This window comes from Anomalospiza imberbis, chromosome 3 (genome assembly GCF_031753505.1).
Source record: "Anomalospiza imberbis isolate Cuckoo-Finch-1a 21T00152 chromosome 3, ASM3175350v1, whole genome shotgun sequence".
In the NCBI taxonomy this organism is placed as follows: Eukaryota; Metazoa; Chordata; class Aves; order Passeriformes; family Viduidae; genus Anomalospiza; species Anomalospiza imberbis.
In genome coordinates, this window is record NC_089683.1 from 7756681 (window position 1) to 7773625 (window position 16945).

Here is a 16945-nt window from a genome sequence, read left to right on the forward strand (position 1 = left end):
TGCAAGTTGCCAGCACAGGCAGATAATCCTTGCATTAGCCCAGTGTTGTGGCAAAATCGTTATTTCACCACAAGAGAGCACTCCAGCAATATCAGATTTTATGTTGTCTATAAGCAATTTTATGACTGCCTTATGCTGCACATGGGGCACCCACTCAGAAACCAAAGCACTTAAACAAAATTCTAGATCGATAATAATAATGATTGTAACTATAATTTCCTAGAGAAAGAGAAGCAGGGCCAGCAGGACTGAGGTTACAATGCCCTAAAGTCTTGCTCATGCAGTGGCAGTGCAGTCATGGGGGCAGTGCTCCCACTGCAATAAACAGCTAATGCAGCTCCTTCCTTCTTACTGGTAAAGCAAATACTCTGTTATTGGCATCTGCCCCCTTGTCACAGGGCTGCTGCCCTCTGAGTTATAAACAACATCCTGCAGTTATCCATGCCTTCCATCCAAGCCCTGACAGCGCCGTGCAAGGTGACCCTGCTGGGATGCTGAAGGTGGTACTGGTCTCTGCAGCAGCACACTATGAAGGGCAAATCAGGAAAAGGTGCAGGGAGGATGTGAGTGGATAACAGGATGGGAGAGTGGAAATGGGGCTGCAGAGCCAGGACTCATCCAAAGACATCTCTCCATGCTACACAGTACTCATAGACAGCAAATAAACCATTGTATATCTGTGAGGAGGTGCTATTATTTTCACTAAATCCTGCAAAACCCACAGCCAAAAGATATTATTAGCTAGGATGGAAGCTAGAGTTGTGGGAGAGAGCTGTCTTTTCTTTTAGACACCTTGCCAAAACTATGAATCAAGAAGATGCCACACTTCTTTAAATTTCTCGTGACAACTTCAATTCCAGTCACCAGCTGAGACTTACTGAGTGTAAGTTCAGTGTTTGCCCCGTGAGGGCAGAGTAGACACCTAACACAGCACGTGGAAGCTGAAGGAAATAAACAGAAGAGAAAAATTTCTAGCTTTTGCACCAACCTGGTTGTGGGAAGAATGCTATCAAGGATCCTGCTTGGGAGCAGGATAATTCCTGATAATTCCCAAAATTCTAGGCTTTAAACTTCTAGGAACTTGAGATACTTAATCAGCAGTTAGACGACTTCGTCAACTCTTTTGGGAGAATGGGTAAAAAGGGAGAAATATCAGTGGAAGAAACCCAAGTTTCTTGTTGCTTATCTAGCAGATTCTAAACTCTTTGAGGGCTCTCTTCAACATAGACTCACCTTAATAGGAAAAATTAGTCAGGAGCATTGTGACTTTTTTTTTCAGGAAACTGAATTTCCAATCACATGCTCACCCTGAAATCTGAGTGAGGTTTTAGAGAAAAAAAAAAAAAAAATTTCTTCCCTGTCTCCTTCCCTTTCAGTAGAACATTCCCCAGTGACAAACTTAGGAGCCTTAAATGATGTGCTTTTATTTCATTGCGGGAGAGCACAGATTAGTTGTACAGATCCCACAAGGTGGTAGGGTAGGAAGCTCCTGTGATGCATTGTCAGACACAAAATCCATCACTGAACACGCACTGAGTCCCCTGAGAAATGTCTACAGGGTGAAGCAGAGAGGTGGCTTTTTTTCAATCCATCCCCCACTTAGACCATAACAGTCAAGCAACTCAGCTGTAAAATTAAGCTAAACCATGTTTACAGAGGTGCTGACAGGCTTTCCAGTCATGTAAAACTAAATTTATAGAGCCAAGTTGGTTGAAGAAAACATTTTTTGTGGCCAAGTAGACAGAGGAGGAGATTTTCTAAGGAGGAAATCTGCATTCCCAGGTCTAGTCAATGGGCCAACACTGCTTTTGGCAATTCTCTTTGCTCAAGTGGTAAAAAGAAATAAGGATGGGGCTCGAATTCCAGATGCCTACTTCAAAACACATAACAATTCAGCATATTTAGAACTTGGGTTTTAAAGTTACTTCTGATTCTCTGGAAGTCATTACAACACAGCTTTTAATTCCAAAAATTATAACTGTTCAACTTTGTCACCAGACCTAAATTTTTCAGCTTTGTTCAAATTTTGACATATAGCTTTGGGCTGGATTTTTCAAGTCCTCCTGCTTTGTTGTGCACAAGGCAATTTTTCTTTCCTCTTTCATAAGTAATTGAAGGTAAACAGGGGGAAAATGGAGGAACAGGCCTATACAATAACTCACCAAGGATGATAACAGAAAATTGCTGCTGTCTGCACTAAGTAAGGGACTTAAAATAATCCATCAGTGACAAGGGCAGACTCACTGAGCTGGCTTTGCAGAGCTGTGTCAGAGTTAAACTAGGCTTCTTTTCTCAGGTAGGTCACCTTTTTCTTTACTTCACTAATAACTGTCCCGCCCTATTCAGAGGGATGTGGGTGCTCCTAGAGGGGGTGTCTAACAGACTTTTGTTTCCTTCTGTGAAACTGAATTACAGACACTTCAGCACCATATAACAAACACAAAACAAGCCTTGCACAACACGTAACTTGTCAACATGAGGCAACTCAGATCTGAATTTATCAAACCTCATTGAAGCTCAATTCTGAAAGCTTCAAATGAGGAGAACTTGTGCAGATTCTTAAATAAACTGGGACCTCCCTCCAGCATCAATCCATTTCTCAAAAGTTTCCCTTGGAAACTTGGAATCTGTCTGAAATTTGGTATAATGATTTAAAACAAACTCTGGAACAAGCAAATTTCACACAGATTGATGTTATAAGCACTTGAAAGAGCCCCTGAAGTGGCTCGTTGTCAAACTAAATGAGCACAATATTTTTTTTTTTTTCTCAGGGGATTTGCTTACCGAAATCCCACATGCTGCACATTTCTTGCCAAATCTCTGCAGAAACTTCTGCCAGAAGGGAACGCTCACGGCTGCTGACACCTACAAGGGACAAAAACCTGTATCTGTACTGTGCTTACTTCCACTGTCTTCTTCAGCTGTAGAGCTCACAGACATCTTTTTGTCTAGTACATAAAAGCCTGAAAGAAAGGTGAACATGCAGATTCTTGTTCCTCCTCATCCTTTGAGTGACTTTTTAAAATTCATTGTTGAGCTATCCATCAGAGGATTTTCCAGTCAAATCTTAGAAGACAGTGTCTTAAAATTTCCTTTTCTAATGCGAGCCACAGCAGTCAAAGCTGTGCTCAGTCATGAAAGTTCAAACATACTGGAAACAGCCACACTTTGTTCTAATGCCTTTTGCCACACTGCCTGAACCTGACAAATGATGAGTGAATTTAGCTCTACCCCATGGTACAGGAAGAAAGCTGAAGTGCAAGATAAACCTATCCTAAGATATACTTAAGAGTACATTCCATACTGTGTGTCCCTTCTTAGGAATAATCTGAAAGAGAAATAGTTGCTTGAAGTCAACATAACTGTTTCAGACACTGAACTACTCACCCACAGCAGCAACAACCACAAGCAATGTACTACCTATGCACTGAAGAGCTGCTACTAATGGCAGCCTTACACTTGATCTTTATTTAAATGTCATCTAATTGTTAGTTATATTTTGGTCTTTACTTACTTTACTGTCTCTTGTCTCTCTTCTTGGTGACTTGCAGAGCCTTAAGATACCCAGCACTCCTCTTTTGCTCTCCAGCAGTTTGGTTTTAATGATTTTGGAAAAGATATGTCTTATAATGGGGGAAAGGATAAGCATCACCTAAGCAAGCAGAATTCTACCTCTTCATGTTAAGAAAAAAGATTCTCTAAAAGGATCTTTTTATCACACTGCCAATTGCTCTAGAGAGGAATCTTCATATTTCTGGGTATTTAAAATATTTATCCTGGCAAGTTGTCTAGCCCAGAGGAGTCATGTGTATGAATATGCAAATTGAAGTTGTTTCATTTTCAGCACTTAGGACTGGGGAAAGGGACAAAGGAGGTAAAATTCCAGACCTCCTTTCTAGAAGCAGCTTCTGCCTTTTATAGAAGCTGTGGCTTACAGGTAAAAACAACAAGGAATTAATTAAAAGCTCCAAACCTCTATTTTTTTAGAACTGCAGTATGGAACACCAGCTTTATTTCAAAAAGACAATGCAAAAGATAGTGTAGCTTCCTGACAGCTCTGCTGAGACACAAAACTCTTCCTGTCTTTTGTAATTTTGTGCCAAAGCCCAACAAGAACCAGGTAGCATTTGGGAGAGAAGTGCAACTCACCAAGATGGTCACCACCAAATATTGGAAGTGATTGCGGAGGCCGGCAGCATGAGTGCAGAACAGGACAAAGTTTCCCTGCTCCAGCTGTGGAATTTAAGACATTTGGTGACCACCAAAAGACAATGGAAAATTTTAAAAAGACAAAAATTGCATCACACTCCATATTAGTTAAATATAGTCGGTGACTGATTTGTTAAATGTAGAGTTTGGGAGTCTCATTCTTCCCTTGTTTGCAACAATTTAAAGAAGCAGTAACTGTCCCATTATCACTGGAATAACATGCCAGTAATACTGGGGCAAGCAGGAGGTAAGCCACACCTAACAGAGCATAAAATTGACCAAAACAGAAATGGCCCTATGAAAGGATTCTGTCTCGAGGCTTTATTCCCTATGTCTCAATTGCCTTGTGTTGTCTCAGCTGCAGGCTACTGCCAGAAACTGCCCTTTCTCTTCCCCAGCAAGGCCATAAATCTTTCTCCAGAAGCTCTGACTCCAAAACAAGTAATGTTTCAGCTGTAATAACTCTCCTGCCAACTTTCTGTAGTAAAGCAGCTGGTTTTGTATGCACCTTCCGCTATGGAGTGTAGCTTTGGGTCAGATATCTCCCTACATTTGAATCCTCATCAGATGGGAGAATCTAACTGCACTGTGTTATATGACAGGTGAGGCCACTGCCACCATCATGTTTCTGCAGAACTCAGGGGGATTCTGAACACCAGAATATGATGGAGGGCCAGGTCCAGCAATTCTGCAGAAGCAGAGTGACAGAGGAGGATTTAATACTCATGCCACAGCAGCATGATCAAGTCTTGCTCCTTTGTGTGCTTGTAGATTACAGGTGGCCAATCACCTGTATACAAATTAGGATATCCAAAAAGTTGTATCCTGTCTCTACTGCCACAAAACTCTTCCCTAGTTTGTGTCCCTGTTTATGCTGCCCTAATTTTAGACATAGGATATCACACTCTGGAATTACAGCTAATGCATCTTTACCTGCCCATTTCTTTTGCTGAGCAGTAATCCACTCTCTAAATTTCACAAAATCAGTGTCCCTCCCTCAAATAAAAGCAGCAAGGGTTGCTCATGCTGGCCCAACTGGAGTAACAGAGCTTCCAGCTTCTGCCTCCCCTCACACCTTCCCTTCAGTCTGCACAAACAGCAAAACAGAGAGATATGGACTGAGATGATCTTTTTCTCTCTGGGTGCTGTCAGCAAGTAGTTGGCTGCCAGCAGCCAGATGTGCTCTATATCCCTGCTGACTGAGTGGATGCTGGAAGGATGTGGACAATAAGAAACCTTTCACCTTTCATCTTCTCCCTGTCTCTGCAGTTACCCACAGTACCTGCAGATCCCAGACATGAGCAGAAATAACTTCTGTTATTGTTTCTCACCCTTGGGTATTCCAGCAAGGACTAGCAGATGCTGTGCTCAAATTCAGGCCAACAAAAAAACTTCAGTGAGTCTTTGGCAAACAAACTTTTAAGCAGTCCTTCCAAGGAACTTAATAATTCACCAGAACTGGTGGTGAGCATAGAACTGCTCTCTTACATGTCATATTCTTGCATTCTGTCCTGATACTCCCTTGATCAATAGTTCATGTGATTAAGAGTCTCTTGGCATAAAAGTGATAATTATTTGCTTTTCAAAATAAAGCAAACTTCAACTGATATGTACAAGTTCAGAGTAAAATAATACATTTACTGAATTGAACATGTCCTAAAAGTCAGGCTTAAAAAGCCTGCTGTACTTATGGGGAGTGAGGGTTTCTTACTGAGTGGCTTTTCTACAGCTCCTCTCTATGGGAGGATGCACCGCAGCTTTTTGTGAGAGCTACATCCAATTGCAGGTCCTCATTTCAAAATGAGCTCTACCTAACTCTGACACAGGTGAGGCTTCCTGCCTCTGATTGTCTTCTTACTCTGACCTAATGCCTTCCATCACAAAAGACTCCACAAGACCCAGTTCAGCCACTATCTGAGAGCAGTCACCTACGCAAAGGAGAGGGGCAACAGTTTAAACAGGGCACACAGAGAGAACAGGCAGAAGACAAAAAGCATTCTCTAAGCAACTGAAACCACAGGAGACTGTGGATGGATAACACAGAATGACCCAGATGGGTCACTAGGACTAGTTCTTCATCTTTTATTATTAAAAAAAAAGAGAACAGAAAGGAAAAAAATTCTTTAAATGGTCAGGACTTTGGCTATGCTTCTCCTTTGTAAGAACCATCTCCAGCCACACAGGACCCCAGGCACCAAAAGAGGACTCTGGTTCCCTACTGATTTACAGGGGAAGGCAACACCCCCTAGATCACCCCTCCAGTTACCAGCCAAAGGTTATTTGCATTTCATACTCTCCCATGCTGGGAGTGGAATGAGGCCAACACACAGACTGAGAGGGTCTGAAGTTACCTGAACTGCTGTCGAGATGAGAAGAAATGAAGCTGTAAGCTTCACATATGGACCATGCTTCATGGTGAGTGCAAGCCCCTTACAAAAAGGAATTGCTCTGTCTGAATTTAAGGCATAAGGATCTAAGAGAAGCAGAATACATAAAATAAAAATCTTTTGAAAAAATGAATGTGAAATAACTATTATTAAATCGAGGCATATTTAAATATAACTTACCATCCCTTTCCTTTACTCCAAGAAAAAGAACAACGATTCCAAGAAGATACACACCTGCTATGACCCCTGCTGCAATCATGTAAACTTTTGCCTTTCAAAAGGAAAGAAAGACATTTGAAATTTTGACAGAATGACATGACATTATGAAAATTTCAGTCCCTTTTTGATAAACCACCTGCAAATGAAGAAATGCCCATCTGCATACAGCCAAATGCATCTACTACCTCTCTGAAAAATGTTCACTTCTGCAATTCATTTATAAACCACACCTGCCTTAGGATAAATTCAGGGCATATAAGTATATATTTCTTGAAGAAAAAAAAAAAAAAGAAGCAGTGAACAAAAGGGTTACTGTGTTAGCAACCTGAATGTTTCAAAAATTTGCTTATGTTGAGACTAACTACAGACATACACAGTCACCTAATCAAAACCATGCATCATCCACGGAGACATTCTAATTTTCAGTAAATCCAGTTGATCTGGCTACACAGACTGCAATCTGGAATTTCATGGCGTATGGGAGAGTTCTCAGTACTAATGTAAACATAGTTACTACTGTTTCTGCATGTACACATAATGATAATAATGACACATGATGATAATAATGAATTTTAGAAATCATACTTACATGCCAATGTTTTGAGAATACGGTACCTAGCATGCTGGTTTTCCCAGTAATTTAGTGAAATATCCAAGCAAATTCAGAAATCTTTGCTTCCTTTTAGCCAGGGGAGCAAACCATCCAAGGATACCTCCCACACCACCGATCACATTTACTGTTTCTAACTCTGATTACACTGACTTTGGATTAAAGCTTTAAAAAATATTTTTCTGTAGTATGATGTAATAATTTACCTTATACTGTGTTATCAAAGATAGCTTATAGAGCTTTATGAAACAATGATTACTTGATAGGAAAACTGAATTCCAAATTATTGGTTATATATTGTAGATGAAACTATTATAAGTCTAACAAGTGTGGGTAAAAACATTCAATTACAAGAATGTACTTCAAAATATAAAGACACAGTATAGGTGCAAATGCATTCAGATGAACCATGTAAGAATAGAAAATTTTCAAGAAAACAGCTTTTGTTAAGATGTTTACATTTCAGAAAATAATATGGTGAGATAAAGGAATGCAGGGCTATTCTTTATATGGGATAAAGGTTTGGGATTCTTTAATATCAGAGCTATAAATTAAATCACAAAGTACTTTCACACTGTTGGTTATGGTTTGCACAGAACTCACAGTGCTTTAGTGGAGATATCTGAATTCACTTAAACAAGGCAATTTCAGCCTGAAATGTAGCTGAGCCAGGAGAGAAGGGGATGAAAAAAAGGATAGTAACAGGACTCCTTTATTAATTTTATATTTTGTTTTTATGTATTTGTTTATTTGCTTGAAGTATTTGAATTAAATATTGTGTTTCATAGGTCATCATTAAATGTAATTGGAGCTTAAACCATCAAGGATACTCATGGTAGGCCAAATAAGATTCTCTAACCCTGAACAAAACTCGGTAGCCCATCTATAACTCTATCAAGACCCATGTTTGATTTCCAGTAATAAAGATCCATTCATAAGCTTATAGTAACAACTTCAGGAGAGCTTAAAAATTGCCATTTCTTCCAATTCTTTTTTTTTTCAGTAAGGAACAAAATAATACCAGTTGTTCATTAAGTGCTTTTTAAAACTAGGTGTGCTCTTGAGCAGCTAAGAATTAGTCCTTGTGACAAAAAGAGTCAGGCTCATACTCCTGAAGGGCACTAAAAGAAAGTCAAGATTTGCCCTCTTCTAAATATTTCCTGATGGAGGTACTTCAAGTTCAATTAATCTAGTCTTGCCTCAACTTGTAGCTTAATGCCCATCAGCCATACAACCAAAATTCAAGATCCATCAAGATCCAATTCAAGATCTCCTCTTTATTGTGCAATTAATTAGGTGCATATTCTGCTGTGTGAAGAAAGGGCAGGTTTCCAGTCATACTGCAATGTCTTCAGATCTGAAAAATGTTTGTGTCTAACAGCTTTCCCATCATTTCCCAGTCTTAGTGTCTAGTTTAATTAAAGATAATGCCTCTACCTACAAAGTCTGGCTACTTTAGGCTATGGATTTTTGCTAGTTTTTCAAAATAAAAAACTACTTGACATTCAACCCATTGTGAAGTTTCTTTCTCCATCTCCCTCCTACCTCAAAAAGGACAGGAAAGCACATATGGTTAAACAGAAAGGAAATAAATCAAGATTGTGTATTTTTTCCCCTTGAAAGCCATTTCAGAGGTTTCAAAATAGAAACTGGGGACTTTAGTGTGAAGCAGGTTCAGACAGGGAAACAGCTGTGCAATGAAATTCAGCTTGCTCCATGACTTTTCAAGCTATTCGTCTTGACAATTCACAGAGGTATAATAAACACAGAAGTGTTCTACATCAAACCATTGTCCTAGAAGCTAAAAAGGAAGGCAGAATGACATTCTCTGTCTCATTAAAACACACACTACATGTTACTAAACAAGCATCTTCAAAAACACACTATTCAGCCACAAAATGGCATGGCCACTTAGAGAAGCAGCCCAGCTGTCCTCAGACTGTTGCCCAGATCAGCTTTATGAGAAGTCTGTACCAAAAAAAAAACAAGGATCAGGTGGCACAGAGGCAAAGAATAGTGTCTGAGAATGGGGGGAGGCAAGGCTTTGACCCCGTCCTGGACCACCAGTGCTGATGCCTGAGTATGCAAATCCAAAACATAGATAAAAACATACCTTAGCTTGTGATTTTACTGCTGCTGAAGCATGATAATAGGAGCTACTCCATTGCATTAGGAAGAGCACAAATATGTACTTCCTCATTTGCATCAAGCATTTGAGATTAGATTCAGGTCAAGGAATCTTCTCCATAGGGTATTTTATATACTGGTTGGGACTTGCACTGACAGAGCAACAGATGAAAGTATAAAAAGAAAGTATGAATCCAGCAGTTGGTAAATTGGAACCAACAATCTGCTGATTTCACAAGTGACACAGGAAAAAAAAAACCACTACACAATGTAATTGTTTAATTCAAGGCCTGTTTCAAGACTACTGCAAACAATGGAAGACTATCAAATTGTGTTAACTGAGGTTTGGATCAGGTTTTAGGTTTTCCTCCCAGGTAAAAAACATTCTTTGTTTCTCAAAAAATATAAAACTCAAGTATGAGGAGATTAAATTATTTGTGCAAAATTACAGGAAAAGCCTGTAATGGAAAATTAAATAAACAAGCATGGATCCCTAGGTTCATTCCACATGTTAACCACTGAGATCTGCCCCCACTAATGGGGTGTTACCAACCATTTACATTTAACAGTGCTTTGTACCTTCACAAAAATACAGATTCCGAATAGGACTTAGAATTTGGTTCACAAAATTGCCATTAACATGTACAGGAGATCTCCAGTGGTAACTCCTTTGGAAATCAGTGTTGCTGAACTGAAAGATCCTACTGTAGCCACCCTTTTTCCATGGAATCATACAATGATTTGGGTTGTGTGGGACATTCAAAGATCATCTCGTTTCAACCCTCTACCATGGGCAGTGACATCTTCCACTGGACCAGGCTGCTCTGAGCCCCATCCAACCTGGTATTGAACATTTCCAGGGATGGAACATCCACAGAACCTGTGCCAGTACCTTGTCACTCGCATTGTAAAAAAAAAAAAAAAATTCTGACCATTTTTGTGACCCTACTCTGGTTCTGGTCTAATAGGTCCATGTCTTTCTTGTGCTGGGGACCCCAGAACTGGATGGAGTATTTCTGTAGGGGTAAAATGTGCTTTTCTTACTAAGCTTCTACAAACTGTAAATCAGCCCCTAGTGAAAAGGAAGGGTGGCCATGTCCCTCCCGGCTGCTTTATGGGTTTGGCACCTCCTGCAAAGCTCCTCAAAGAAATTCTGGTGTCATACTGAGGAGGGGTTGCAAGGACAGCAAAGATGGAAAGCACTGTTTGTGACAAGGTCATTGCCTCAGCTCCAGCATCACTGATTTCAAGGAAGTAGTGTTCATGCTCATCCAGGTGGATATGATCTGGTATTAGAGAAACTTCCCCACCCTTCTCCATAGGATATCTTAGTGTGTTCCCATAGACACTTACTTGATGAGACAAGGGGTCTGAAGGGTCTGGAATGCTGGGAGTGTCATGCCAGGAGTCAGTGGTGTTTACTGAGGGATTCACAGTGCAGTGGGGAGAGACGTGAGCACTGGCCACAATCTGCCCCTGAAGTGCAGCTCCAATCAAGGTCCCAAGCACTTCCATGGTCATTCCTAAAGAATGGAAGCATAAATGTGCATTGAGGATGAGAATCTTGCTCGTCTGTCTCACTGAAGAGAAATGTTATCAAACCACTTCTCTTACAGGAATGAGCAATGCCAAGAACAGAAGAACTGAAAGGTCAGTAATAGAACAGTTTCAAGGAAAGAGAGTTTTGTCATTTATTTTCTCATCAGCTTTGAGAAGAAGCATCCATGAAAGAGCCTTTTCTATACAAGCTGCATAAGAGATGTGAATGCTGAGATTGGGAGCCACAAGGGGATAACTTGGAGATCTTTCATCTTGAGGACCAGAGTGGAACTACTTTTTAAATGCCATTTTTTTCCAAAGTAGGACTTGGAGTCATGACATCAGACTGTTCAACTCCAACTCGACAGCAACTTGTGAAGCACTTATCTAATCAGACTTCTGAGTCCTCCAACTGTAAAATAAAATGATACTTGCCTCAGGTTTATGGAAATAGTACAGCTACAAAGCTCTTGGAAACAGCAGGTGCTTTTCTTAATTGCCTAAGGCCAGAGTCAGGCAAAACTATCTACCTCAACCTCAGAGAACGATTCAGATCACTCATTCTCACCCAAAAAAAAGGGGATCATCTGGAAAAAAAAAAAAAGCCAACCAAAGCCTCCACTTAGGAAAACAAAAATCTAACCATGGGCATCATCTCATGAAAACAATCAACAACCCAACCAGGTGTTACAGCTCTGTTAAGGCAAATGGTGAGAAATTTGGGTTCTAGGCCCTCCTTACCCTGAGGGATTTCAAGCCTACTCTCCCTGTTTCCCTGCAATATGGCCATATCCAGCTTCCCCATGGCCAGGAGATAAACTGAATTCCTGTCCTAGCTCCAGAGACTTTTTACACATTTTGCATAAAGATACATTAGGGTTGAGTGCATGAACAGATTAAGGATGGGGAAAAAGTCTTCTGATTTGTGAGAGAATGGACTTCTCATTGACCCAAATTTCAGGCTTTTGTTTTTCCTATTTTTTCTCTTTCAGTGGCTCCCAGGGTCATATGTTCCTTTCTGAGAAGCACCATGGAGGATTCTGAAGGGGTGCTTCCAGAGCAGATTGTGTCCTGGTGGTTCTCATACTCCCTCTGGGAAGTGACAGCTGTTTCAAAAGCTCCTAGATTCATGTTTATTCAAGTCCCCTGATCTATAACAGCCTTCCTAGGTGACCTCAGACATGTGACGTTTTGTGTGTCCCTGTAGAGGAATAAAAATACTTCACCATCTAAAGGGAGGGCAAGGCACAGAGATTGTGAGGGGTTCAGACAGTGCAGCAATGCAGGCTGTGTGTAGCTGTGCAAGATCCAGTAAGGAAAAGGGAAGAGAGGCTCCCTAGGAGACCTAGACCTTTTAAACCATTGCTGCTTTGTTCCCAAACTGAGAATGCTTTTGAGTGGAAAATTTGAGGTGCCATGTATCATTAATTTAAACCAATGGGAAATAAAAAAAGCCCCTTCCCCAAACTTCACATCCAATCTTACCAGCAATGCTGCAATTCAGTCCCTGCACGCAAAAATCCTGGTACATGGTGAAAATCTAACCCCAGTCTGGTCTGAAGTGTTTGGACACAAACTGGTCTCACTTGGGCGTTGCAGAGCTTCCAAATTCAGTGCAAAGCAATGCCCTCAAATCACACCTTTCATTCAAAACATCGCCTACACATTCATAAACCTTTTCTAGGGCTCTACATCTGCATTTTATCAAGAACTTGCATAGAATAAAACCCAGAAGCATCATTAGAGGCACCAGAAATACAACCACTGTGAAACTTTATTTTCTAAGTGGTAGCAAGAGCTGAGGAACAGGTATCCTCCAAAGTTCTTGTGTACTCAGAATTTATGATGTATTACTTTCCACATCTGCCAAGAAAGCTGATCTGCCAGCAGATTGTACCTTCAAGTAAGTTATATTTTGGCCAGAATGCAAGTAGGAGTTATGTTAAAGCAACTTTGGAATCCAGTATTTCTACCTTGCATTAATAACAACAGCAGAATAAAATTTATAATAAGCAGTTCTGCTTGTCTCCAGCAGAGGGTAATGGATCCTCTGATCCCAACCTTATTTTTAAGAGCACACTTCATATTACACAACTGTTTTTCTTTTACAGTTTAAGAAATGCCTGAGCAACTGACTGCATCCAAGAGAGTCTATCAACAGGAAGAATTCTCTATGAAGCCCAAAGAGAGGCAGAAGTGTCTAAGAAAAACACTTACCAAAAAAGGAAAAGGTAAAAAAAAAAGGTCCTCACATAAGCATAACCATTACAAGAAAACTTTGCTCCAAATAAATATTATACCAACATGCACAAAAATACCAACATTTGACAAGTCAAAACTATGGTTCATTCCACTACCTTAATTTGGTTTAGGAGCAGAGCTGTACACTCAAAAGTTAAACCCTTTCTGAACAATAAATTGACACCATAAATGTGTGACACCTCTCAGCCACGGAGTTCAACAGCTTTTAAGAGTGCAAGTTTCACATGCCTGTGAAGCCCTGCATGGGACTAGCAGATCAGAAAGCACATTTATTTGGATCACAGCCTCTGAAGACATAAAACCAGACAATAGAAAACACTAGGTACATGGATTTAGTTAGAATTTAGGCCAGATGACTCAGAATACAGTCAGTGCTAAAGAATATAACACAACTGGAATCTCCTGCTGTTTAGTCCTGTCCTCTGACTGCCAGTCCAGACTTTTTCGTAAAGATAGTTGATGGCAAAGCAAATTACAGCAGTTCCAAGTCTCTGGAGAGGGAATGGGTTGCTCAGGGGATGTCGTATCTAGAATTTTTGACATTACATTTTTATTACTTCTTGATATTTCACTGTGCCTCTGTGGGTTTCAACAGAATCAAGTACATTGATGGTTAGAAGGAGTAATGGAAGAGAAAAGGGATGTTGCCAGGAAGACAAAACAGATGCAACAAAAAACCGACAAGTTATTCTAAAGCAACACTTTAAGGACAAGTTAAGACACAGAGAAGTCTTTCATGTAATATTTGACTTTTTTCTCTTTACCTTGCTTAATGCAGTTACACAGTAAAGAAGGCATGAGAACAGAGCTGAAGAGAGTTGGAGGGGAGGAAACTGTTCTTGCATTCAATTTATGATCTATTCAGGAAATCTTGAAAATATTTTCACTGCACTTTTTTTGGTCTGATTGATTTGCTTCAAAGCTAAAAGTTTATCTGGTTTTGGTTGCTGAAGAGCCAGAGATAGGGTCTGGAAAGCCTCATTCTTTTAACTAATACACTCAGAGTGCTAGCTATATTACAACAAGATCTGCCTTTAAACTACCTGGTATATGTCAGAATTAATTAAAAAAACACAGATGAAATTAAAAAAGATATTTCAGTTGGTGTGAACAGGCACACAAAATTACTTTCCTTTTTGGTGAGGTTAACTGTCTTGGTTCTATGAGTTCTCAAATTTTCTTCTGAGAAAACAGGTTTGGGATTTGAATTTCATATTGAGTGACATGAAACACGTAAATCTAAGGAAATATGAACTAAAAAAAGAAGGCAACAAAACAAAACAACAAACTCCTCAAAATTACTTTCATTCTTTCTTTAATTGAATGTTTCTTGTTTTTTCCCCCGCAAATCACCTTGAAATTAAATAATTATTCCTTACCCTGACTTGGTTAGGAGTGATTTTTTTATTGTTTCCTCTGGCTAGCAATAAACCAAAAAGAAATTACAGCTAATCAGACAATTTGAGACAATTAAATATTAACGTCTCTTATTTAACAAGAAAAATGCAATTCCTTTGAAGACAAATTAGCTTTCATCACATATTAAAACATTCTTATAAAAGTCCAGTTTAGGGACACAAATCACGAGAAACGTCCTTTAGATTAAGAAGGATTTTCAATAAAACTCACTGCCCAAGAGAGAGCCCAGATCACACTCACGATATGCTGTTGCAGAATCTCTGTCCTTCTGGTCCGTGCTGAGAAACATGGTGAGGGCAGAGTATGGTACTTGGAATAACTTTGGAAAGAAAGAACATAGGAAATGTCAGGGTAAAACTGCTGTATTCCTTTGATATCCAGGAAAATGGTTTAATGGGACCTTGGAATTAATTAGAACATTCATTCAGAACACTGAGAACACTCAACCGATTTTTTAGCACACATAATAAACAATAAAATACCCAGAGTGTTTACCTTGATGTTGTGCTTCTTCAGTTTCCTTGGGAAAACATCCTTCACAGAGAGACTGAAAAGAATTTTGCTTTCTTTGCACTAGAACACTATCATGTTCCTAGCTTGAGCTAACTAACAGGAAGCAAAGCCATGAAGAAGAAACACAGTTTTCCACTTTATTCAAGCAGAAGACTACACAAATACCCAAAATATTTCAAATATCTGTCTAATCATGTAAATCCAGGAGATAACAGTGAAAACGACTCTGTCTTTCAGCACCACTGTGCCACACACTCCTTAATTTGAGTTAAGCATAAGTGGGACTGGGACATGAACCTGCTTGAATAACCAAGTTCTCTGTGGTGTTCCCACCATCCCAGAGATCTGTAGCCAAATTAAGTCTTAGACTCTGCATGTACAATGTTTGTACAAAATGCATTTCTATTCACCGCCATCAAAAATGGCACATGTGTACATTTTCAAAACTCTGCCACAGAAACCCTGTGCTTCTCTTTCTTTTGAAAGAGGAAAGAAATTATTTAAAACCATTATGGATGTCTTCTGGACCATCTTTCTACAGGGGAAACAAAGGACTTAGGGAAATACTCAAACTTAACATAGGAATACAGAATTCTTCATCAATTCTTCATCTGCTCCTGAGAAGAAAAGTTATGAGAAGCTGGATGTCTAACCGGAATTAGGAATCTGAACATCTATACAAGGATGAGTTGAGGACACTGGAGGTAACCTGGCAAAAACCATAAACCAGCAGAGTTTGATAAAAGGGCATCTGCCTGTGCCTTAAACTCACTAGAAGTTGAAGTAAGATGTGAAAACAAGTTTACTAAATATGAATGCTCTAATATAGACAGACAACAAGCAAGTTCCTGCTGAGAACATCATGACCTGTAATCTACTTACTGTGGTCAGTGCTTGGAAAAGGCAGTGGAAAGTCAGATACCAAGCAACTCTTCCTGAGACAAACGGAGGCAGGTACCACATTAAAAAATAGGAGACTATGGTGAAGGGTGTACATGCCAGCACCCTGAGAAGAAAATTAACACACACTGACAATCTTAAAATAATGATGGCAAAGTGCATTAAATTTTCCTGCTAATAAACATTATAACAATTTATTTTATGTGCAGTTTTTCTAACTGCAGTAATGTATGCTTTTAAATATCAGAATTAGTGTGCATTAAATATACAGATTAATATAAAATATATTAATATTAATATTAAATACATAAATACCCAGATTAACACTTTCATAAAGCAGAAAAAAACCCCAGCAAATCAGAAAGAAAAGAGCTATACTTAAATTAATATCCCACTCAGAAGAGACATAATTTCCTTTCACATGCACTGTAACAGCACACCTATATTGCCATTCCTTGGCACATGTCTCAGATTACACATTTATTAGAAAGAATCACTAAAAACTAAGATCTGTCATCATGTCTTTGCATACTCCAGAAATTTTTATATGAGTTTACTTATTATTGAGATTCCCCCTTCTAATTTTAGTGCCTTTGGTTTTCCCCTGAACTTAGTGTCTTCACTGCTACTTCAAGCAAGTGCAAATATGTTGATAGACTTAAAAACACTCAAAAAAGCAAAAGAGACAATGGACAGCCCATTGTGAAAGCTCCTACACTCTGTGTCTAGTTGGGTATATGATAATTTCCTCCATTTAACT

The 16945-nt window shown here is 39.4% G+C and overlaps 1 protein-coding gene across 2 annotated transcripts in view; it reads right to left on the reverse strand.

The window, feature by feature from the left end:
* The window catches only part of MFSD2B (MFSD2 lysolipid transporter B, sphingolipid), a 38997-nt gene that overhangs the window by 9411 nt on the left and 12641 nt on the right, over positions 1-16945 (reverse strand). For both annotated transcript variants that reach the window (XM_068183339.1, XM_068183338.1), the window contains exons 4-10: positions 16168-16291; positions 15013-15091; positions 10906-11075; positions 6777-6867; positions 6561-6682; positions 4150-4233; positions 2785-2865 (exon numbers count right to left, since the gene is read on the reverse strand). In XM_068183339.1, the coding sequence (XP_068039440.1) occupies positions 2785-2865; positions 4150-4233; positions 6561-6682; positions 6777-6867; positions 10906-11075; positions 15013-15091; positions 16168-16291 (751 nt within the window). The remainder of the gene's footprint in view (positions 1-2784; positions 2866-4149; positions 4234-6560; positions 6683-6776; positions 6868-10905; positions 11076-15012; positions 15092-16167; positions 16292-16945) is intronic.